Source organism: Lonchura striata, chromosome 6 (assembly GCF_046129695.1).
Source record: "Lonchura striata isolate bLonStr1 chromosome 6, bLonStr1.mat, whole genome shotgun sequence".
Taxonomy (NCBI): Eukaryota; Metazoa; Chordata; class Aves; order Passeriformes; family Estrildidae; genus Lonchura; species Lonchura striata.
This window is the reverse complement of record NC_134608.1, coordinates 34,176,929-34,199,719: the sequence shown is the minus strand read 5'-3', so window position 1 is coordinate 34,199,719 and position 22,791 is coordinate 34,176,929. Positions and strand designations below refer to the sequence as shown.

Genomic DNA, 22,791 nt, shown 5'->3' with positions numbered 1-22,791 from the left:
GGACCTTGGGGAATGCAAAAGGCAAGAGAAGGATGTAATGCATGGCTGCCCTCTTCAGCTCCTCCTGTACTCCTCCTGTCCTTCCCTCTGTTGTTGCCTCCAGTGGCACTGCTTTGGTGCTCTTGGGTCCCTCTGAAGTGTGATGAAAAGTCCATAGCAGAAGAGAGGAGGTTTGAAGTAACTTGGCTTGCTTTTTTTTGAAATGGTTCTTCATGTCTTCCATTTGAAAACCCCTTTAAATGTGTCACAAACAATCACAGTCTGTCATGCAGAGGGTGTGAAGCTCTACTGAGATCCTACTTCATCAGCAGTGAGACCCAGGATCTCCCAGCAGACCAGGATTCATAGCTGGAATAAACCCAAACTTACGGTTGTGTCTTGCCTACATCTATCTTTGTTCTTGACTTATGTATGTTTGACCCCTTTCTCACTGAGTCTTGCTGCTGGCTTCACTAGCTTTGGGATGGCCTAGGAGGGCCAAGATTTAAACAGAGGCACTTTACAAAAAGGAATTCAAACCCACCTTCTGGGTGCCTGTTACAGAGTAGAGCCAGATGTGTGTGCTCACAGGCTTATTTCCGCTCTCAGGTGCTGCTGCCCATGCACCGCACAGCTCTCCCTTGCTGAAATGTCTTCTATTTCTCACCTCACCAGCACAGCAACTGCCCTCTGGCCAGTCCAAGCTCCCATAGACTGCTCTGTAGGATGTTCAAGATAGACACAGGTTACATTAGCATTTCAGTATTATAGAGCATCTGTAAATTGTAAAATGTAAAATTGTAAATTGTAAAAATTGTAAAATGTAAACCCATATTTTAATACTTGTCAAGCACAAGCCCTCAGTTTTCACTGAAGTCCAACTGCCCCTGAGCAGAAGCAGTGCTCAACCTTGCCATATCCCATGGGAGTATGTCCCAGCAATCAGTTGCCCTCCAGGGTAAAGATGTGAGCATGCCTTCTAGGTAGAAGTTGTCTGGTCTCAGCTTGTAGACACTAGTTATTCTATTACTTTTTTCCATCATATAAAATAACTATGTAATGCTGCAGCTTCCATTAGGTATCTGTTCTCTACACCCACTGTACACTCAGATTTCTTCTTGGGCATTGTGAAGGCCAAATGTTTGGTCCTGGATCAAAGTCTTCAGTCCTAGAACCACACTGGGGTCTCCTCTCCACATGTGTGGATATGTCTTCCTATCCATGGGTCTCCCACCTCCATCTCAGCAGGTCCAGGAGGAAAATCACAGGCCCCAGTTTTCTCCTGCTTATGTACTTGGCAGCTTGGAGAAACACAATGAATTTTTTCTTAGCTGTCAGTTCTCTGGGAATCCTGCAGCCTTTTCTAAGCAATGAGCATAGTCAGAAATGGGATGTTTTTATGAAGACTCACATTTCTTTTTCCTACACAGGTCACATTGCACCTGGCTGAATAATAACAAGTGTTTGGAAAAAACTCAAATGGTCCCAGAAGTGGACCAGTTGTAAAACATCCTCATTATTATTAGGATTACAGAGCCAGTTTGCTGTATCATATATCTCTTATTTACATCTATATCAGCTCTAGTAAGTGTGCTTGTCTGATTTGCAAGAGGCAGAGAAGAGGTCAGAGCTGGACTAGATTGATCTGCAGCACAGAGCCTGCAGGCCAGGAGGTGAGGGCACACCCTTGGACAGACCCTCTTTTGCCTGAAGGAAGTAAAGGATCATGCCAGGGAGGAGACACAGGGCCCCAGCTGGCCTCATTAGAGAAAAGTCAGAGTGAGAGCACCGTGGTTTTACAATCTGAGAGGCAGGAGATTAAACTGCATTTGTAGATGTTGCTGGCACAAGGTGGCACAGTCGCTACACTAAATCCAGGGCATCTGGAACGATCCCTGGCTCAGTACTGCTGCACTTTGCGGCATCTCCGATGAGCCTACCTTGTGCCTGGCATGAAGAATGAGGAGCTACGTGAGGCTTTCCCAAAGAGAGCATCGTGAGTGATCAAGAGCAGATGCTGTGGCCAGCAGCTTCACAGAATTCATGCATGACCGGCTGGCTCCCAGCGGAGAGAAGGCAGCCCGGGCCACGCACGGCTGGCACGTGCTCGGGCATCGTGCGACGTGCCGTGCAGCGTTGGGAAGGGATGCGTGTGCTGACTCCAGCACACGTGTTCCTTCCAGCATCATGCAGGTGCTGCCATTGCCCCATGCCCACAGACAGGGAAAATCCCACACCACAGTCACCTAGCGGGGGCTTTGCTGTGTTTTGTTGTGGTGATGGATGTACCCCCACGTGACTCACACAGCAAGGGCAAAGCATAGCTGTTGTCTCTCCTTGGGGGACCAGGCCCAGTAGCTTTTGAGGTAGAGTCTCTCTGGGTTTTGGTTACTCGTGCATTTGTTTCCAGTGGTGCAAAATATGTGGTTTTCTTGACAGTTTGTCTCCATTTTGTTGTTACTCCTCATTTAGCTCTGTCACACTGAGTCTGTGCCTCAGTGCTGTAGGAAGATTGATCTCAGCTATTTGCAGCATCTTCAAAACCTCTCCTGGCTCCTCTGAAAGAGGGGTGGCATTGGGCACCTCAGATGAATGGCAGTCATGTTTGGAAGTAATCTGCAATCCAGGTCACACAGAGATAGCTAGTTGTTTCTGCACTACCATAGCTTTGTTCTGAGGGCCTGCAGCCAGCCCAGGATTTCTTCATGCAGAGGGTAGCTCCAAGCTTACCTTAGGGATACAAACTAGGTGGCAGTGATGAAATCAGGGGTGAAATGTTCCCTGAAGTGATGGTGGAGCTGATGACAGGGTATGTACTTTTCGAAGCAGCCTGGGGCAGAGTTTGAGTGGTTTATTTTGGGATGCAGAACTTGGTCCAGAGCCTGGGGCTATTCAGACCCAGTGTGCTGTCCCTGAGGGCACCCACACTGCTGCAGGCTGCGGTGGCGGTGGTTCCTGACAGACATGCAGTGGAGAAGGATGGTAGGTGGAAGCAGGGCTTACTACCATGCAATTGATTTGCATTACTGTCTGTGCTGTCCTGTACACCTGCTAGTACAAAGCGGTCACCTCCAGGCTAGGGAACTTCTCCTTGGCTCTGATCAGAGCTGTGGGGCATAGGGGTCTCCAGGACGGTCTCTGTGAGGGCCAGAACCCAGCATGACATTCATCCTATTGCTCTTGCTCTCTGCATCAGGTAGCACTATACTGGAGAGAAAATAATTTCTACTCAGAAATATTCCTGTGGTGGTCCAAACACAAATACCTGTCTTCAGGTTGACCAGGGCTTGCAGAACACAGACCAGCCACTCCTATAGCCTTTGAACTGGAACATTTTGCATCGCCTGCAGATGCTGCTCCTCACTGTTCATCCCCAGTTACATCAGTTATATCAGTCATGCTGCTTTGAGCCTTGGGACACTCAGTTGTTAACCCTTGCTGTAAGGAGAGCTGGCCACTTACTCCTGCTACATAAATGCTACATCTACTTTGTCTCGCAGGTCATCTGTTCTTTTTCACCGATCACTTTCTGCAGCTGGAGTTTTTCAAACAAATCAGTAGTTTTACTATAGCAGCTATTTTTGTAGATGTGCTCCAATAATTCAAAGAGATGAGAACAGATCTGAGATTGGTATCTTGCCAGTCTGCCTTGTGATGACGACCAGTGCTGACTCAGTAGTGGCATATCAGATGCACAGAGCACTGGCAAAGATGGTGCTTGCTGCAAGCTTGTTGTATCTAAGTGAATGAGTAAAAAGAAATCAAAGAGAGAGAACTCACATTGTTTACTTGGCCAGGATGGTAGATGTTGCTTTTCTCTATCCTCCTGGCCATTTTACCAGGTGTCCTGACTTTTTTTGTCCTCTCCATTTCTAAGAAATTAATCTTCAAATCTTTTTTGTCTCACCTTTCCTCCATATGCAAAGTCAGGTAACCTGAATTCCTGTTTTACTGAGTGCTGCAGGGTTTTGAAACTTCCCTGCACCCTGAACCACATTTCTGGGCATCCTTTTGTCAGCACCTTTTTAAAGGATTCCTGCAGGGAAATGAGTCTCTTCCTTTATGATGAGATGCTGTCTGTTAGTTTGACTCTTGCTCTCATATCAACTCTGCTGTTGTGTCAGCTCACAACTCAGAAAGCAGATTTTACTGCTGTCCCAGAAAGATTTTGGAGTAATACTTTCTTCACACATCGGCTTTTACAGTTTTTCCTCAGCCCTGGATTACAGGAGAAAAACTTGCTTTGCGTTCCCTGGATGAAGTTGGTCTTCTGCTTAAATTGTGGCTAATCTTAGTGTTGATACAGCCTGAATGGCAAATGAGGCTACTTTGGAAGATTTTACTTGATTGCAGATAATGGTGCAAATGGCATTTGGAAAAATATGTTACATGAGGGTTATTGGGAATCAGCTTGTGAGAATTCATGGCACAGTGGTAGAAGATTAAACTTCCGAGCTGATGCCTGAAGGCTGAGTCTTGAGGGCTGTGTTTTGTGAAAGGGACTGACAACCTTCATGCAAAGCTTTTCTTCAGAAAGCATGTCTCCCAAAAGATATGACTTTGCTGGAAATGGGAGTACAGATGGCTGGCAAACACTGTTAACAGCTGGGTGGCATGTCCTGGCTTGAGAGGATTTTGTCTGAAGTCTTCTCAGCCCTCCCAGCATAGAATCAACTGGTGCAGACAAATCTCATAGCACATTTACGTCTAATGAAGTGTCTGCACCTCTGATGGGAAAGCTTTGTGCCCAGAGGGAGGATGTGACTGGGTGTCACAGAGGAAGGATTAAACTGCAAAGGAGGAAGGATTCCGAGCTTAGATTGATCCATCAAGTTATCCATATCAAAATATTGATGAAATTATTTGACTTGTTACAAAGTCCATACCTGTTTAAGGTAAGCTGTATTGATACATGTGCTGCAGTTTTCAGACGTGTGAACAGATGTTAAGAAACTCCTTCTTATTCAACTCCATCAGCTGCTGATGAGAATAGCAAAAAAATGTTAGATTGCTGTTACCTCATTCCCTCAAGGTTTAATAATTTGCTCACAGCTCTGTGATTAGACTGAATGCTGCTGATTCTCCTGGTGGAGAGGAGTTTCTTGAAGTTGGCAAGAGCTTTGCTATTGACTTCAATAATAATATCATTCAGGTTAATGCTGCAAAATCTCTGCCTTGTTTAGCCTATTTAAAAAATCCCATGCTTAGGTCTCTTCACAATCTATTAGGGAACCAGTTTACTCACCTCAGTGAGCAAATCTGGAGGCAGAGCCTGCAGACAGTTATATCTGGAAAATGGATGACCATTTGGGGAAAGTAGCTTGTGTTTCACATGGTCATTTCTTGATCACCTTTGAGTGTACAGGGGGTGGGGGCAGTGTGTTCTCTTTGGCTTTGGCATCCTGTGACTGCCCTGCTGTGTGGCTGAGAGTTCCCTCAAAATTCATCCTCCCCTCCCTCATTGAAACTCCCTCTCTAAATCCCAGGCCTTTAACAAGGATCCTCTTATCAACACAGTGGCTTCTCTGAGTCATTAGGAATACTGATTAGAAAAGATTTATGTTAATGAAGAATGAGTCCAGAATAAAGCATGCAGCATAGTCAAATCTCTCGGTGAGGTAAATAGCAGAGAAAAGTGTTTCACTGTTTAGAAAAAGGCTGGGACACACATTCAGCACATCAGGTTGCTGTAAACACAGGATTACTAGGTTACTGGTTTGCTTCAATCCCAATCCTGGTTCCTCATGCTTTAAGTTTTTTAGAGTTAAAACAGGAGGTAATGAAATTCCTGATCTGTAACCCACACCAACATACATGTCACAGCAGAATTTGACTTCAAAATGTACCAAAAACATGCAGATTAAATGGCTTATTAGTAAACGGATTTTTAGTAGCTTTTTAAAATACATGTCTAAATTGTCCATTTTCAGTGGTGGCAAGGGAAGCAGAGTTCATGCATGCAATTTTGACTTCATCTAGTCAAACCCAAGCCTTCAGGGCAGAGAAACCCCAGTGAAGGAAGAACAGGGATCCAGAGCTAAAGGCTTTGGGTCCTCCTGGGTGAGTCAGCATCACAGCCCCCTGATCTGCAGGCACACGTGTTTGTCCACAGTCACACCATGCAAGGGTTAGGTAAGGGATACTTGGGACTGCTATTTTGGATTTGGCTGTGGAGCTAATTTTAGCAGTTCTCTGTAAGAGTACACATGTTAAGCCTCTGAGACTACCTGAAATGCCAAGAGCAGTGAGGTGGCCTGGCTTGGCCCCATGAGGAGCGTGATGTGCAGAGCAGCAGTGCAGGAGAGGGAGAGGTGCCCTGGGGAGGACTGGAGGGATGCAGCCCAGGCTGGGGAAGAGTGGAGGGAGACTTGTGGGATGGGAATAGCACAGAGGCCATCAGTGAGGCTGGTACAGGTACAGCATCCCCAGATGGGCTGTCAGGAAACATTACAGGTCAGGGCTAAGGGCACATTAGCAGATGTGTGTGCAGAAAGAAAGCTTTAGTCCGTGAAATCATTTTCTTGCTTGCATGCACAGCATTCACTCAGAAATATAAAGATAAAATAATCCCTTGGCTTTCTGCATGCTGTATTCTTGATGTTTCATTCATAGCTTTATAGGCTTCTTCAAATATTCATGTATCATATCATAAGTGAAAGGGAGAGAAATTGTTCTTTTTCAGGCTCACAAGCAAATGGAGAAAAAAATAAACTCAAATCCCAGAGCAGTATAAGAACAGTTTTAAAAAACATGAGGAAGTGATGGCTTTTTTTAATAGCCACAGTAGCTTAGAGTCCCAGTAATATTTCATTATATTACATTTGAACACTGAATCGACCCATTGTACTAATGCTTGTAATTGCAAAAGGCAAATTAAATTTCTATACATTGTCTGGAGAACTAGAAGACCATGGAACAGTAAGAAGGTCACATGACAGCATGAACTGCAGCAGGACAGAGCTACTGGAGACTTCAAGGAGAGGTGTGTGAATGACAGGAGGTGGTGCAGGCAGAGCAAACATCCCTTTGCATCTTGTGGCTCAGTGGCACTGTACTTAATGCAGAATGTACTCAGCAAGGAGCCTCTTCATTTCACCTTTGCGCCTCTACTTGCCTGCATGGACAAGGAAGATCTCTTGGGTTGCCCACAGTTCTTCCAGCTGAGGAGACAGATCAGTGGATGAAGATCTTGACTTGGTCAGTGTTTCTCTGCAGACAGTTGGGAAAGCTGAGCCCATGGTTGCTGCTCAAAAGAGCAAGGAAGTAACTGGGTGTCAGGATGTCAGGACTCAGGATTAGTTTCTCTGGCTCTGCCATGGATGTGCTGTGCAACCTTTGATAAATTGCTTAGGAAATCACTTTTAAATGGCACAGATACAATTAAGTGCATTTATATGAAAGTGCCTGCTTTTCAGAGGCCCAAACCAGCAAGTCTGGGAAAATTAGCACTTCTGGACTCCAGCCCACTTCTGAGTTAGCAAAATGTTCCCTTTAGCTTCTTTTTGCTTGCTTCACCATCTGTCAAATAGGGCTGATAATACTGACTCTGTACAGAGTTTTAAGCTTCTGAGACTAAAAGTGCATGATAATAAGTGTTAGTAATTACAACACTGTCAACACATGCAATCCAGCCTTTGGGGATTGGTTTGCTGTTTGAAAGACAAGTAGAATTTAAAGTTAAGGCACAGACTTGGTGCTTGACCCCTCTCAAAGAGTGTTTGAGGTTTTTTTGCTATATGGACTCTGCTGTAGCTGGTTTGATACCTGGATGTAAGCTCTGGCTGCCTGTGGGTTACACTTAAGAGGGATCCAGCCAGATGCTTCTTTGTGACAGCTCTGGGGAGTGGAGAGATCAAGAGAGGAGAGGGTCGGGAGGTCACTGCCCAAAGGGGCTGGGCTGTGTCTGTATGGAGAGCTAGGGTAAGGTCATCCCTTGCTAGCACTTAAGTTCATTTTTCCTCTTTTCCTTCCACCTCAAATCTCAGAGTACCATGCAGTCACATTTCCTGAGACCACGAAGTCACATTTCCTGACTAGCAGTTGCATCCCACTATGGTGATGTTGCACGGCCTGTGTCCATGCAGCACTGTCGGGCAGACCAACAATTTGGAACAGAGATCCAGGAGGACTCAAACAGTGATGCTCTGCATGTGCCTGTGCTCCTCTAGACACCCTGATACTCTGAAAGTGATACCTGTTGGGTGTGGGGGAGCCAGGGCATCATCCTGAGGATGATGCATGGCCATGTTACCCCCTGCCCCTTTGACACTGTTGGCCATCTGTTTAATCAATGCCTCCCTCTGATGCTGCTCTTCTCAATGAGCTGCCCATCAGCTTCTCTTCTCAATACCTACAGGTTTATTTGAGCTCCTCAGTTGTGCCAAGCCCTGCCACAACCACACATACCCAGCTTAGGTGGGAGCACCTCCCATGCCTTTGGGTCAGTTTGGCTTGTGTCAGGCCCAGTGGCAAGTGTAACTGCCCTCCTTCCCGCCTTTCCCTTTCCCTCCTTGCCACTTCTCCCTACTGCATCCCATCCCTTTGCCTTTGTTGGGGGGGAAGGGGTGACTCTGGGGAACCAGTGCCGTGGTGCTCACTGGAGCACCCCAGTCTCCTCTCCATCTTGCTGCTGTGGTGTCTGCTCCCCAGCCTGTGCCCAACATGCAGCCCCGGTGAGCTTGCACGCTGCCTTGCACCATGTCCATTGCTCACTGACAGCCATCATCTGCAAAACAGCTTTTTCCTGTTGGATATTAACTTTTTCACTCTTTTTTTTTTTCTCTCTCTCTGTCTTTCTCATGTTCTTCTCTCTCCACAGCCCTGCTGCTCACACAAGGTAAGTGTTTTTTCTCCTTTCCTCTGGTTGCTCTCGCTCTTTTTGTCCATTTTAGTCAGATCCTCCCTGCTTGTTTTTGTTTTGTAGACAATTCCAGTTCATGATGTTTGTGTCTAGCATGAACTAGTTAAGAGCAGTACAATTAAGAAAATAACAGTGATTGATTGATTGATTGATTGATTGATTGACATCTAAGAGCATTTCCCATATTCCAGATTTTTCCTTGCTGTTTTGGGGAAATGATCCAGACAGAGTTGCAAAGCAACACCATATAGTTATACCTGGTCTGAAGCTGTGACTCAAGCCTCTCTTTAGGCAACTCTGATGCTTGGGTTGTGCAGATGCACTGGGGAAGATGAGGATTTCTGCAGGGAGGTGGCATTTCTGGAGTGTGGGACAGTGTTGCCTGGGGTGGACAAGGGTATGAGGTTGTGCAGGTGTCCCACTTCCCATGGAGGGTCACATGTCACGCCTCAGTGCCTTCACCCGTGTGCTCTCGACTCCCTTCCTAGGTGGTCCCCAGGGTGTGCCCAGCACCAGAACAGTACTACCAGAATATGCTCAGCACCATTTCCCTCCTCACCCTCAGCTCTGGTTCTGTACTCTGCATCTCCTGTCCTTGTGTCAGGATTTCATGTGCGTTAATGCAGACCCCTCTTCCTTGCTGGAAATCCCCATTTCACTGATGTGACTTTATCCCACTGTGGTGCAGTGTGTGCCTCCTGTATTGTGGTTATTCCTTCAATTCCAGATGTGCTTACTGTTGAATTTCCACTAAAGAAGCATTTCTTGAAAGATAAGGGTGAGCATCAAGGGTGCAGAGAGGAGCTCAAAATCCCACAGGTTTGTGAGTAGAGCTGAAATCCAGAGCATTCATGATGCCTGAGCTGTGCTGCAAATCCAAGGAGCAGCATCTGCCATGCAGGCTTCAGTCTGGCCCCTTTTTGGAGGATGCCAAATCTGCTGCACAGGGGATATCCTGAACCCGTTTGCTATTGGACTAATTAGAAAATTGCCAGTGGCAGGCAGAAATTCCCAGTTCCCAAATACCAGCTTAGGGTGTTTATGGAAAACTCCTCAGAATGGTTTGGACGGTTTCTTTTGTTACCTTTTCAGATCCGGGAGGACTGGAAATAAGTTGAGAACAGCCTCCTTCCCAGTAATTTCATTGCTTTAATTCAGTAGCTGCCTAATTTGATCAGAACCTCGGGAACCACATAATTCATATTAAAAGAACATAACTTTCCTCCCTCTGTTTTGATCCAGCCTGACTGCTTTTGGCAGTTGTTACTGGAGAGCTTGGTACCAGCTATGAAAAGTTACTTTTCAGTTCATAAGGGAGAGCCTCCTCTCTGTCTGGTGAGGGGTCTCTGGGTTGCCCCCCTTGCTGAACTGCCTCAGGGTGCTCTCTGTCTATGTGACATGTGTTGGGCTCATGGTGCTTGGCCCCCACATATGCTTCAATCCAGCAGCAGGCCAGCAAGCATGCATGTGCTGGAGTGTCACTCAGCAGCAATCACGACTAATCAGTGGGGAGAGAAGCAACATCCTCATTTAGTCCATGTCATGTTAGATTTAGGTTACACCAGCACATGGGAATCTGTTTAAAAACTGCATTATTGAATGTTCCAGTGGAATCCAACAGTCCTGCACTGCCCTTGCCTCCTAGAGCAGCTTGGACAGCTCTTTCTGGGCAGCATTCCATTCTGGGGATGTGTCCCTGGGACTGCTGGGTGTTCTGGCTCTCCTCTGCAGCCCAGGGGCATTCCCCTTCCCATGGCACTGCTGTGGCAGCCCCTGCAGAGCCAGCAGCTGCACAGCCTGTGCTCACAAGAGAGATCCCTTCTCTTCACAGAAAGTGTGAAGAGCCCTTACCTGGGAAGAAATGAGGGATCCTGACTTTGGACCCCTGGCCTTGCAGGGCTCTCCCAAGGAAAACAGGGTTGTGAATTTTACACAAAGTGAAGTAATAGGGCAGGGCACCAGTTCTGCTCAGCATTTATTTCTTCCAAATTTCATCTCTCTGAGCCAGACTTGCAAGGCCATGCAACACTTGTCCACGTGTCCAGTGCCAACTCTTCAGGCTTCAGAGTAGTATGGCATAGCTGTAGAGAGACTTGACAGTCTGAGGGTTTTTTTAACCTCCTGTTTTGACACTGGCAATGATCTCTCTGTATATTGTTTATGCAGGGAAATATTTGATACCAAAGTGCAAAGGTACTCCAGTTATCCCTGCCTTTGCCAGCAGTGGAAGAGCTGTTCTCAAGGTCTTTCCAGCCTTTGCAAAAGTCACTGAAAGCTTCAGTGCAGCCTTTGCTTGAAAGTTCTTGGGATCATTAAAGCTTTAAAGGGATATGGAATGATATAAATAGTAGATACTTCTATATAATAATTTCGATATACTCATCCAGTTCAAGGAAAATATTTCTCAATATATTTCTTTATTTATGCATTAAAACTTCCATGTCCACTTAGCAGTGGGAAGGACTGAGGAGCAGAGATGCCAGTTGTCTGGCCGGTCATGGATGGTCATGTCAGCAGCAATCTCAAGGCAGAGCCAGGAGTGGAATAATGCTCAGTTCCCAGCCCTGTGCCTTAGCTTCCCTCTTATAAATGTGCATAATTTCCCAGTTACCATTAAGGAATGCTGGGCATGTATATGGGATATATCATGTCTCAAAAATAGCTTTCAGGGCTAAGTAAGCAGATTCCTTACATTTTAGAAAGCAGCCTAAGCTGCCAGTGCTTGTATGTGGCCATGTGCTTCTGTAAAGGGCATATCCATATGCTAATATCCAAAGCCAGAGTGTCTTTTAGCCAGAAGTCTTCTCCACTTGTAATTGACAGCTTGACCCTGTGCTGGAGGGAGGAACTTATTCATGCTCACTATTTACTTTGTTTAGCAAGGATTATATTTTATTAAGCCACAAAAAAAAAAAAAAAAAAAAAAAAAAAAAATCCCATTTTAATTGTTGTTTTAATTTCTTCTTAGCAGCATGGTCTCCAAAAGGGGTGACCTTCATACAGATACATGCCTACTCCAGAAATGGATGGAGGCAGGATAGCTTGAGGAGTGTGAAATGGCCTTCATAGCAATCTTTCATGATTACATTGCTGGGTTTAGTCCAATTTATTCAGCAAGTGTCAGGGAATACAAACTAGTCCATGGTTGCTTCGTAGTCTTGCAGCATTACCTAGGTGATGAGTATTTACCTCTCTGATGGTGTTACAGGGCCTTCCCATTGCCTGCTTCAGCTCAAAAGATGCAGTGACCAGATTACACCATAGAAATGGACTTTATCTAACTTTGATTTATAATGTGTCCAAGAGGCCACAGACAATGTCGAGTTCCTGTTTGATCCCTCCCAGTCTGAAGGAGGTTGAGTGGGAAAGGAATGCATAATGTGGGAGCACAGCTCAGTGCTCCCCTTTCCCTGGAAGAAATACATTGAGGAGTGGATATGCTTACAGTATTTTGACTCCAAGAAATGGCCTGTCATGTGCAGGTCTGAAAGTGCTTTGCAGATCACTGCAGCTCAAGTCTTGGGATGGCTCTGCAGATGTAAGTTGAGAGAGAGAGACTGAGATGGATGTGGGGTGAAAGCTGAGCAGTGAGCATGGCAGAGACTTGCCCAGGGCTGCGGGGCATAGCAGTGGCAGGACCATAACCAGGAGCTGCTCAGCCTCCTTGTCTGTCATAGCTTTAAGGATCTGAACAAAGCAGAATGAGAGTGTGGAGTGGTTTATCTGAGAACTTCTTGCTTCCCGCACAGTCCAGCACCTAAAGGGTATTAGCTGTGGCTTTGCTACAGCCTAAGCAAAAGTGTACTTCATCCTAATTTCTCCCACCCAGCCTTTGATTTTGCCAGACCCGTTGTCTCACCTGCTTGTAGCATACTCTTTCTAATTCATTGGCTCCCTGGCACTAGCAGCAAAGTACCTTGGTTCAGCAGATGGCACAGCAGCCTCAGCTTGCCTGGCCTCAGCAGCCTGTGTGTGCTCCTGCAGCCCAGTGAGGTTCCTAACACTCAATAGTAACACATACCTAGGTGCCAGAGCAGACAGGGCCTAGGGGACCCCTCTCTGGCCACCTTCTCCTTCCCAGGGAGGAGGTGGAGACAGCCCAGAAGATCCTGGCAAGCTCTGTTCTCTATAGGCACAGCCAGACCTTATCAGGCTTAATTGGAGTTGACAGCAGGGAGTCCAGGGTGCAATCCGCATTGAAAAGTAGGTACTGATGCAGATACAAACAGAAATCAGGCTAGTTAATAATTAAGCTGCAATTTGGCAGCATTCACCTTGACAGACTTGACCCTCCAAATTAAAATCTCTGTCCCAACATACATACAGTCCCCCCCCCCTCCCTCCCCCCACCCCATTCTCACTCCCCCTTACTTTGTGTTTTATTTACCTCAGCCCTTGGTAGTTTTCTTTGCAGGCTGCCATACCGGGGTGATGTGTGACACACATCACAAATGTCCTGTCTCTACCTTCAGGAGGAGCCCTCCAAGACCCCAGCTCTACACCAACCAGACTGTGTGGGAGCATGTTTCACACTAGCTGCAAGCGAGCAGCCTGACAGATTACAAGGATTGATGGAAGCAAGCAAGGATAGCAATCTCCTGTGGCTCTATAGGCAGGCTGGTGCATCCTGTGCTGGCTGTAGTGCTTCCCTGAAATGCTGGAGCATTGGGATTGCTCTCTGCCACTGGGTTTTTTGCAAGAATTTATTCATTCTCAGCTGTTGGCTCAGTACACACAGGCTCAACTCAACCCTCAGCATCCCATTGAAACAGGCAGACTCAACAGGTCTGGAGCAGGCTTAGGATGGGATCTGGTGTTTTGCTGAGGTTGACACTGAGATCCTCCCACCACAAGATGCTCATGTGTCCTAAACAGTAGGTGGGCAGAATTGGTGGAATCATGTAGGTGCTTCATATTGCTCTTTGAAGGTCCTTAGCTCCCCACCTTAACTGTATAGCAAGTATAGGTTCAGGAGAAGAAATATCAGCTGGGCTCCTAAATTTGTCCTTCCTGACACTGCCTTAATTTCAGAGGACAGGCAGCAGCCTGGTATTTAGCACCTATGGGTCACTTGCATGAGTGCATTGAGTAAGATCCAGCACAGTACTGACATGGGAGTCTTGTGTTTTCCTCCTACATTGGGATGGGGCCTCAGTGAAAATACAATGGCAGCTTAAATGTTTTCAGCTGCACCTTTGAAATTCAGGTTTAGGTTAGGTTTCTGTGCTTTGCTTTCCTGTTGCATGTTCACAAACGTGACTGCATTTTAATGAGACATTAAGGAATTACCTTCTTTCTTCCTTATCCAAAAGCTTCCACTATTAATCATGTTCAATCATCTGTCCCCACATGATGCCCTTGGGTTCTTCTGTCTCCACCCCCAGTTCACTGTACACATGGAAGAGGAGGCGACATCAGGGCCTCCATTATTCATGTCTCAGTGGGTGTGCATTCAGTAGGCTGAAGGTCTCCATTGTTGGCCAGCTTGTCTGTTCACTCCAAGTGGCTTACAGAGGACTTGAAGGTGCCTCTGGTGACACTTAGTCTGCTGGCAAGTGCCTTCTGGAACAGCAGGACTCCCACCACCTTCACTTTGTGGGGTATTCAGTCCCATGCTAGCATCTAGCTTCTAGGCTGACAGACACTCTTGGACATGGTTGTGTTGCTTGATTTACTCTAAGAGCTGTCTGACAAGTGATTATCTTGGTTGCTACATCAGTAGGTGATCTACAGGCAGCTTGCAGAGACAACAAAGCCACACGCTAGAAGATGCAAGGTCCCGTGAACTCAGGAATTCCCATGCAGCCTGGCCAACAGCCCTGGACATGGCACACACAGAGAAGAGACACAGGAGATCTTCCTCCTCAGGGAGGGATTCACATCTTTCACTGTCCTGCCTGATGCAAGTACATAAACTAGCATAAGCAAGATGCCAGGTTCTGGGATAAAGCTGTGTTGGATACCATTTCCTATGGAGATAAGAAAACTTGCTGCACTACATGTGCCTACAGACCTGCCTGCAGTTCAGTCTTGCCTAGAGGCATAACATTTGCGTGAGACTCTCTCTATGTTCTCTTACCATGCCAAAGGCTTTTGTCAAATCAGTTAGATTGGGGATTGAGGTTTCATTGCATCATTTCTCCTGGAGTTGTTAAGCTGAGGAAATGCTGCCTGATATTCCCTATTTTCAGAGCATTTCCTCAGATTCCAGACATTTGCTTTCTGCACTCTCCAACTGCAGCTAGCAGGCAGGAGCCTAAGGGACTGCGCTGCCAACTGTGACCGCAGCTTTTCGGATGTATTAATTCCAGGGAAGCTTGTAGTGAGTCAGACTCTCACCAAGTCTGGGCTTTGCAACCCTGCTGAGATGGCTGTAGTGCTTTTGCTCACATCTGTACTGTCAGCACATGTCAGCATGTGCTCAAGCTCATCTGCCAAGCTGGGTTTTGTGGAGCTGAGGGTGCCTTCGCCCCTGACTTTCATGTTACGGGGAGCTCAGACAGTAGCAAAGTCACGTCATACGTGCTATGGCAACTGATGTGTGAGCACCTGCATTTTCATCATAGACACAGCTTATCTTCACACACTCCTAGGCAGAGCAAGACACAGGACTTTCTTGTTTTTTGTCTTAGAAGAAGAGATGTACATGATATCAGACTCCTTGTTCCAGTGAATATAAGTACCTTGCATCTTGTTCTTGATAATCATCAGTTCATGCCTCCAAGTGTAGTGTAAAGCAGAACATTTTCAAAGAATCATGGAATCATAGAATCGTTAAGGTTAGAAAAGACCTCCAAGATCATTGTGTCTAACTTTTGACCAAACAGCACCATGTAATCTAGTAATTTCTTGATCTCTTCCAGGTATGGTCACTCCACTACCTTCCTGGGCAGCCCATTCCAATGCTTAACTACCCTTTCAGTGAAAAAATGTGTCCCCTGCATCCCCCAGCATCCTGCATTGCCCTTCTTCTTCTTCAGATGCTGTTCTCCTCTGTCTGTGTAATTTTTGTCTAAACTTGCAGGGATTCCTAAATCCAGATGATGCTGTCTTGGAGCTAGGCAGTGATGGTTTTGATGTACATCATTGATTTTAAATGATGGATGCAACTTTCCTGTTTCTGTGATGGGTTATAATAATGTCACCTGCCACAGGAGTTATGTTTTGTAAACTCTGAAGGTCTTGCAAGGCTTACTGTCTTTGCAGTCAATCTAATCAGGCAGATGAAGAGAGAAGTCAGAGTTTATAAATAGATTTCACTGCATAATTTCTATGTGAGTTTTAGTGTGAAGTATGAGATCTGCTGGAGTCCACATGAGATTAATCACATCTGAGGCATTACCTGGGCATTTGTAACCTCGGCAGGAAACATCAGGTAACATCTGACCCACTGCTTAGCCAGAAAAGATGCTCTGCCTTTGTGATATGCCTTCCCAGGTTCTAAAGAGCTTCAGCTCACACTCCCAGGCTCAGCTGGGCCCTGTATTGCAGCTCGTACACCCTGACTGGTGAGGCACAGGAAAGCCAAGGGAAACACAGCCCCTTTCTTGAGATGTCAGTTTTACAGAGAGCCCATCAGCATCTTCCTGCACTTAGGCATGTGGGTGGAAGAGGAGACCTGGGCCAGGCCTAGGCACCATTCCAGCTGCTTGGGGTTCTCCTTCCCATCTGGGCAACCAGAACCCTCTTGAGGCATATTGCCACATTAGCTGGGTGATCAGCAAGATTGAGCCTGATACAGGGTCATCTCAGCATGCTGCTGACCCACGGTCCTGGTTTAGTTTCCTTCAGCAGAAAATAAATATGGAATTACAGAATGGAATATATTGGAAGGAATCTTAAAGATCATCTGGTTTCAACCCTACTCCCATGGGACGCCTGTCCCTAGGTTGCTCAAACACCACATCCAACCTAGTCTTGAACTTCCAGGTACATGGTATTCACATTTTCTTTGGACAACCTGTTCCAGTGCCTTAGTACCATCACAGTATTATAAATGGAAAAAACTACTTGTTTCATTACTTCTTGTTCATGTTTCCAACGCATGTGTGGTTTACATGTGGTTGTGACTGTGTGTGTCTGAGTGTTAGATCAAGCACTGAGTGGCACAAGGAGCCAACCATGATTTTCTACTCAAAGCTGGGGAAAAGGCTCTGTCTCTTGTTAATTCAAATGAGGGAGCATGTCAGGGTGTTAGAAGTGTCTTAAAGGGTGCTTCTGCCAAATGGCAGAATGATTTGGTACCTTGCTCTCCCCAAAACTGTGGCTGCTGCAGGGGTGATGGGAGAGCGTGCATCAACTGAGAGCACCAATGCAGACTGAAGAAGCATTCAAGGTTTTTTTTGTTAATAAATTAAAAACACGTTGCCTATGTTCTTGGTAACTGATATTCAGAAATCTTGGTTCTTTGTTTCTGTGGTCCAACACCCCACCACTGCCCCAAACTGCTGTGTGAGCCTAGCAAGCTGTGAGGGCGCTGCAGAAGCCCATGCTCAGGCTTCTCAGCCCATGCAGACAAGCCCCCATGGTGCCCTGGAGGTCCACGGCTGCTGCCCACAGCTTGGTGTTGGCCTTGCTTTCACAGAGGTGGCTGAGAGGAAGATGACAGTTGAAGAGGAGGAAGCCAAGAGAATTGCAGAGATGGGAAAACCAATACTCGGCGAGCACCCCAAACTGGAAGTCATCATTGAGGAGTCCTATGAGTTCAAGGTCAGTAGGTGTCCTAGGGGTCCTCCAGGAGGGGAAAGCCATGTGGCACTGTTGAGCAGCCTTGGAGAGCAGGACTAAGGGGGAAGCATGTGCAGGAAAATGGCTGTTGAGAGAGGAAAAGAAGTATGTAATGCAGTAAAAGGTGTGTGAAGTCTACAAGAAATGTCAAAAGTAGCAGCTGCTGGTTGGTGGGGGTGGAGGGAGAAAGGCAAGAAGGCCCTGCTAAGAGCAGAAGAAGCCAGTGGGCAGGAGGATGCAGGAGCAAAGCTGTCTCTGCTGAGGCAGGGTTGAGGGAAGAAAGAACCTAATCAGGATTGAGGTGTGGCAAACAAGCCGGCTCTTGTGAGGTCTGGATCAGCCAGTCCAGTAAGAAGGTGGGCCCAACTCTAGTCATGGCCTAATCTAGCGGGTAGGAGAGTGCTTGTGACACTTGCGTAGTTTGGAAAGAGTTTGTGACACCAGAGTGCACTGCAAGATCATTCTTGCCCACTAGCAGCTGGTCTAATTGCTGTGCATCTTTATTCCCACAACAGAGTACCGTGGACAAGCTGATTCGGAAGACAAACCTGGCTTTGGTTGTAGGGACACATTCCTGGAGGGACCAGTTCATGGAGGCCATTACTGTGAGCGCAGGTGAGGGGAACATCAGAAAATCCATATGAACATCCACAGGATTCATGCATCCTGGAATGACAGCATCTCCCTGGTCAGGGATACTCAGCTGTGGTGACCCATCAGCAAAGCCAGTCCAAAGAGCTCCTCTGCTCCAAATATAGTGGGCTTTTGCAGGTACATTAGTGAGGAACCCAGGAGATCCATCTTCTAGTGCAGTACCCTCCAGAAGGCCAGTTTTCAAAGGCTCCATCAACTGGCAGTGCTCCTGCTGCCTTGGTGATCTGATGAGCAGTGTACAGGCAACAAAATCCCATCCTGGCGGGGATCCTGGCCAGTGTAGGTAGCCCCTAATGGGAGATGTCCTGCCATAGCCAGTAGAGTTCCTGGGAGCAGGGAGAATTACCACATGAAGACTGGAGATGTTGCCTCATAAGGCAGCAGCTGGTGAAGGAAAAGACCTAGAGACTTGCCAGCTGTTGCCTGATAAGAGCCAGCTGTTGCCTGCTTTCAGAGCCAGGCAGCTGTGGGGAAGGTATTTTTGGCACATCTATGCCATTAATGGTAGTTGGGCATTTTTCTGGACCTTTCCTTGATGGTTGGTTTGGCATCTGCCCCGAAGGGGTGTTTTTCACCCAGCTGTATAGGAAGCAGTGGAAGGCCCAGCCTGTGCTCTGGAGCAGGAGGATCAAAAGATCTCTCCAGTTTTGCAGTTCTATTACTTTCCACTAGTTTTGGCCCAAAAGTAGTGCCCCAAAATCATTTGCCTGTGTAATTTCTTCATGCCACTCAACAGTGATCTCCACAGGTTGACTACCTCCTGTGTGACTGCCTATGGAGGGGGACAGGGCTGCCCCTCTGTGGGTACAACATCCCACTACATCACTCCCCAGCCTTGAGGGCTCTTGGGTGACAGGACATTCTTTTTGCCAAGCTTCACCCATCACTGAAGGACCTGGTGTGACTTGAATTCACTGTCATGGCCAGCACCACACTACCTTGTCCCAGTAGAGCAGAATCCCTGGAGCCTTGTGGTAGAGGAGACAAGCATGAGCTGCCCCAATGGAATGAATGCTGGACCTCTCCTTCCGTGTTGTTTGCAGCAGGTGATGAGGATGAGGACGAGTCTGGTGAGGAGCGCCTGCCGTCCTGCTTTGACTATGTGATGCACTTCCTGACAGTCTTCTGGAAGGTGTTGTTTGCCTGCGTGCCCCCCACCGAGTACTGCAATGGCTGGGCCTGCTTCGTCGTCTCCATCCTCATCATCGGCATGCTCACAGCAGTCATCGGCGACCTTGCCTCCCACTTCGGCTGCACCATTGGCCTGAAGGACTCCGTGACCGCCGTTGTCTTCGTCGCCTTTGGCACTTCTGTACCAGGTGGAGTGGACATGGGGAGGGGATGGGGTGGGAGGCAAATCCTCTGGAGATGCTCCTTATTTCAGGGGAGAAGCTCTGTTATGGGATGGGATCAGGCTGGGAAGGGTATCCTCAATGCCTTCTCCAGGCAAGGTCTGCACTTTGCTTTGTGGCAACATGGGATCTCTGAACCTAGGAGGGGATTGAGCACCTCTTGGTCTATGTCCTGACCTGGTTGGTGACATACCTGAGACACCCTTGTCCCCCCAGGCATGAAGGGTTGTCTCTTTCTCCTATTGGACCCCCAGTGATTTTTCTTTCCCTCTTCAATCCCAGACACCTTTGCCAGCAAAGCTGCAGCCATCCAGGACATGTACGCTGATGCTTCCATCACCAACGTCACAGGCAGCAACGCTGTCAACGTCTTCCTGGGCATCGGGCTGGCGTGGTCAGTGGCAGCGATCTACTGGGCATCGCAGGGGCAGGAGTTCCAGGTGTCAGCAGGCACCCTGGCATTCTCCGTCACCCTCTTCACCATCTTCGCCTTCATCTGCATCAGCGTCCTCCTGTACCGCCGGCGACCCCACCTTGGTGGGGAGCTGGGCGGCCCTCGAGGGTGCAAAGTGGCCACAACATTGCTCTTTGTCAGCCTCTGGCTGCTCTACATCCTCTTCGCCACCCTGGAGGCCTATTGCTACATCAAGGGGTTTTAGGCGGAGGAGGGACGGTGCTGCCGGGGGAGGAGCCCCCTCCTCCGTTACCTCACCGGACACCAGTCCTGGAAGCGCAGTTTCACTGGAGGCTACGGCTATCTGTCAGGGGCTGCCACTGCCCACACGGTCAGACAGCTGTGTGCCAAGAAGGGAAAAACCATCACAGAGTGAAAAAACAAAGAGACAAAACCCATCCAAAAATGGTACAAAAGAAAGCAACAATGGCAAGTGTTGAAATAAAACACGATAAACCCAGGCACTGACCCTATTCAATGAAATTATGAAGTTTCAAACATCTCCAAAGGCCACCTCTTCCATAGGGGGTCATCTCCTTTCCTGCCGAGCACCCCTCCACTGTAAGGAGATGTTTCCTTATTTTTACTGGTTAAGAATTGCAGAAGTCTGGTTCAGGAATTTGTGGGGGTTTTTTTTCTTTTTTTTTTCTGTTTGCTCATTGCTTTTTGGTTCTGGTGGAGCATGCCAATTCTTTTTTTTTTTTTTTTTTCTTTTTTACTAATTAATCCAAAAAATGTTAAAAAGTTAAACTCAAAGCTTCAAGCTGCCGTCAGTGCTGGAACTGAACATGTGTATTTCTGAAGCCACAAAAGACTGTGACACAGACAAAAAACTTTTTCACTATTACCCATTTCCTCCCCTGCTGCCTTCCATTTCTTTCTTTTTTAAGAACATCACAAGACTGATATATTTTTAATACAACCACAGACACACAGTCACACACGTTTAGTGACAAAAGCTGGTGCATGTAGCATCTCAATCACCTGCCTGGGCTAAGAAAAAAAGAACGAAAAAAAACCCCAACCCTCTAATACAATACGTGTCATGTATATTTTGACTATGGCATTTCTCTTTGTATAATTAACTTTGAGCTCGTGGTACTGCAGGGAGAGAAAATTATGTTTATTTACAATTGTTAAAGAAATGAAACGTCCTGCCCTGGAGGGAGCAAGGGGGACAGGGAAAGCAGCACCAGCTCCTTGGATGGTGGTGGTGGCACGTTTGCTGTGTGGTCCTCCTGCTCAGAGGTGTAAATTAATTCAGGAGAACCTGGATAGCATGCCCATATGTTCCCAGCACCATCCCACCCAGAGCTGTGGTGTGGCTGCCCTTCCATTCCATTGCTACTCCATTTTTCACAACACCTGCACCTTGCTGGTGGTCTCCAGGCCATTCACAGGTACAGGCTTAAAAACTGCCACCCACGTCAGGACTCCTACGTTATCTCAAGTACATTTTAGGAACACCAGACAGACAGAAAAAGCATTATTTTAATTTGAAATGCATTTCTTTTTAAGGATAAAGAAGAAAAAACCCACCACCATGAGAGTATGTCATGAGTTACATCAACAGCTGCAAATTGAAATGTTGGGTTAGTAATAAAATAAATAAAATCTATACCTATATCTATATAAACAGTTCTATCTAGAAATATATTTCTTAATTGAGAGCCCTGTAAGAGAATGTTAAAATCCTACTCTTTGTAAAGTGTTTTTGAGATGAATTTCTTCTATCATAAAACAGATGCTGTAAAAGGGAACCATTTTCAAGTTCCCTATAATAAGCCAAACTTTGGGAGGCAGCAAGTAAGAGAGGGGCTGCCAAAAGCCAAAATATACAGTTCTGCCTGCTGCAGTGCTTTTGGCTGCCCGAGGAAGCAGGGAGGAGGTGCCTATGGATTAGGCAAGAAGCAATGGGAACAAGATTGTCATGGACAAAAGATGTAACATTATAGCAGGCGACTAGATGTTGGCAATGATAGTTCTTAAAACACAGATGAAGTATTTATTTTCATACAAAATGTTTATTGGCTATCTATATATAAATGTGTATACATGAGGCAGAGAATAGAGATCCTTCTTAGATGAGCAGACAAAGCTTTGTTGGTGGGAGCCCACAATGACTGAAAGCCACTGGGTTTGAAGTTGACAAGTATCCGATCCTGCCTCCTAACCCTCCCTTTGCCATGCCTTTGGGGAAGGGCCTGATAAATATGGGCAAGAGACCCCAAGGCCAGACTCCCACTGAGCTCGCTGGTTCTTCTGGCTCCAGTAGTGCCAGCAGCCACCAAGAGCAGCTGCTGCCACTGCCACTGCCACGTGGCCCATCAGCCCCAGAGCTCATACGTGCAACACTAAAGAAAAAAGTACAAGAGTCCCCAGATGGTTTTTGTGGGGGTTTAATGTGCAGCTCTCAAGAGGAGATTGTTATTCTGCTGTTTTTAATTGGGACGTACAGAGTCTGTTGAGCTTTTATTTTACCCATGCCAGCATAGCCATCCCTGGCTAAAGCCCAGCCTGGGTGCTGCTGTGCTCTTTTTCTGTGCTTGTGCTATATCCACCGTGTGCTTTTTATCCACTTCCTTCTCCAGCTGACTGCAGGGAAGGGGTGTAGGGGTAGGACTGGCTGCCATGAGGGAACAATATGGGGCCCCTTGTGCCCTCCATGCAGAAGGGTGATCTGCACAAGGCTGACATCTGTGGCATGTTCCTTTTTTTTTTTTTTTTTTTACTCCATTAAAAAATATGCAAACTAAAAAAACCAC

The 22,791-nt window shown here is 46.9% G+C and overlaps 1 protein-coding gene across 9 annotated transcripts in view; it reads left to right on the top strand.

Annotated features, from left to right (window-relative positions):
• The window catches only part of SLC8A3 (solute carrier family 8 member A3), a 112,031-nt gene extending 90,369 nt beyond the window's left edge, over positions 1-21,662 (top strand). For 5 of the 9 annotated variants that reach the window (XM_021540746.3, XM_077784114.1, XM_021540744.2 and 2 more), the window contains 5 exons: positions 8,798-8,815; positions 17,424-17,548; positions 18,082-18,181; positions 19,264-19,539; positions 19,855-21,662. In XM_021540746.3, the coding sequence (XP_021396421.1) occupies positions 8,798-8,815; positions 17,424-17,548; positions 18,082-18,181; positions 19,264-19,539; positions 19,855-20,231 (896 nt within the window). In that variant the 3' untranslated portion in view covers positions 20,232-21,662. The remainder of the gene's footprint in view (positions 1-8,797; positions 8,816-17,423; positions 17,549-18,081; positions 18,182-19,263; positions 19,540-19,854) is intronic. The other 4 variants (XM_077784116.1, XM_077784115.1, XM_077784118.1 and 1 more) reach the window with 3 other exon arrangements.
• Positions 21,663-22,791: the final 1,129 nt, after the last annotated feature.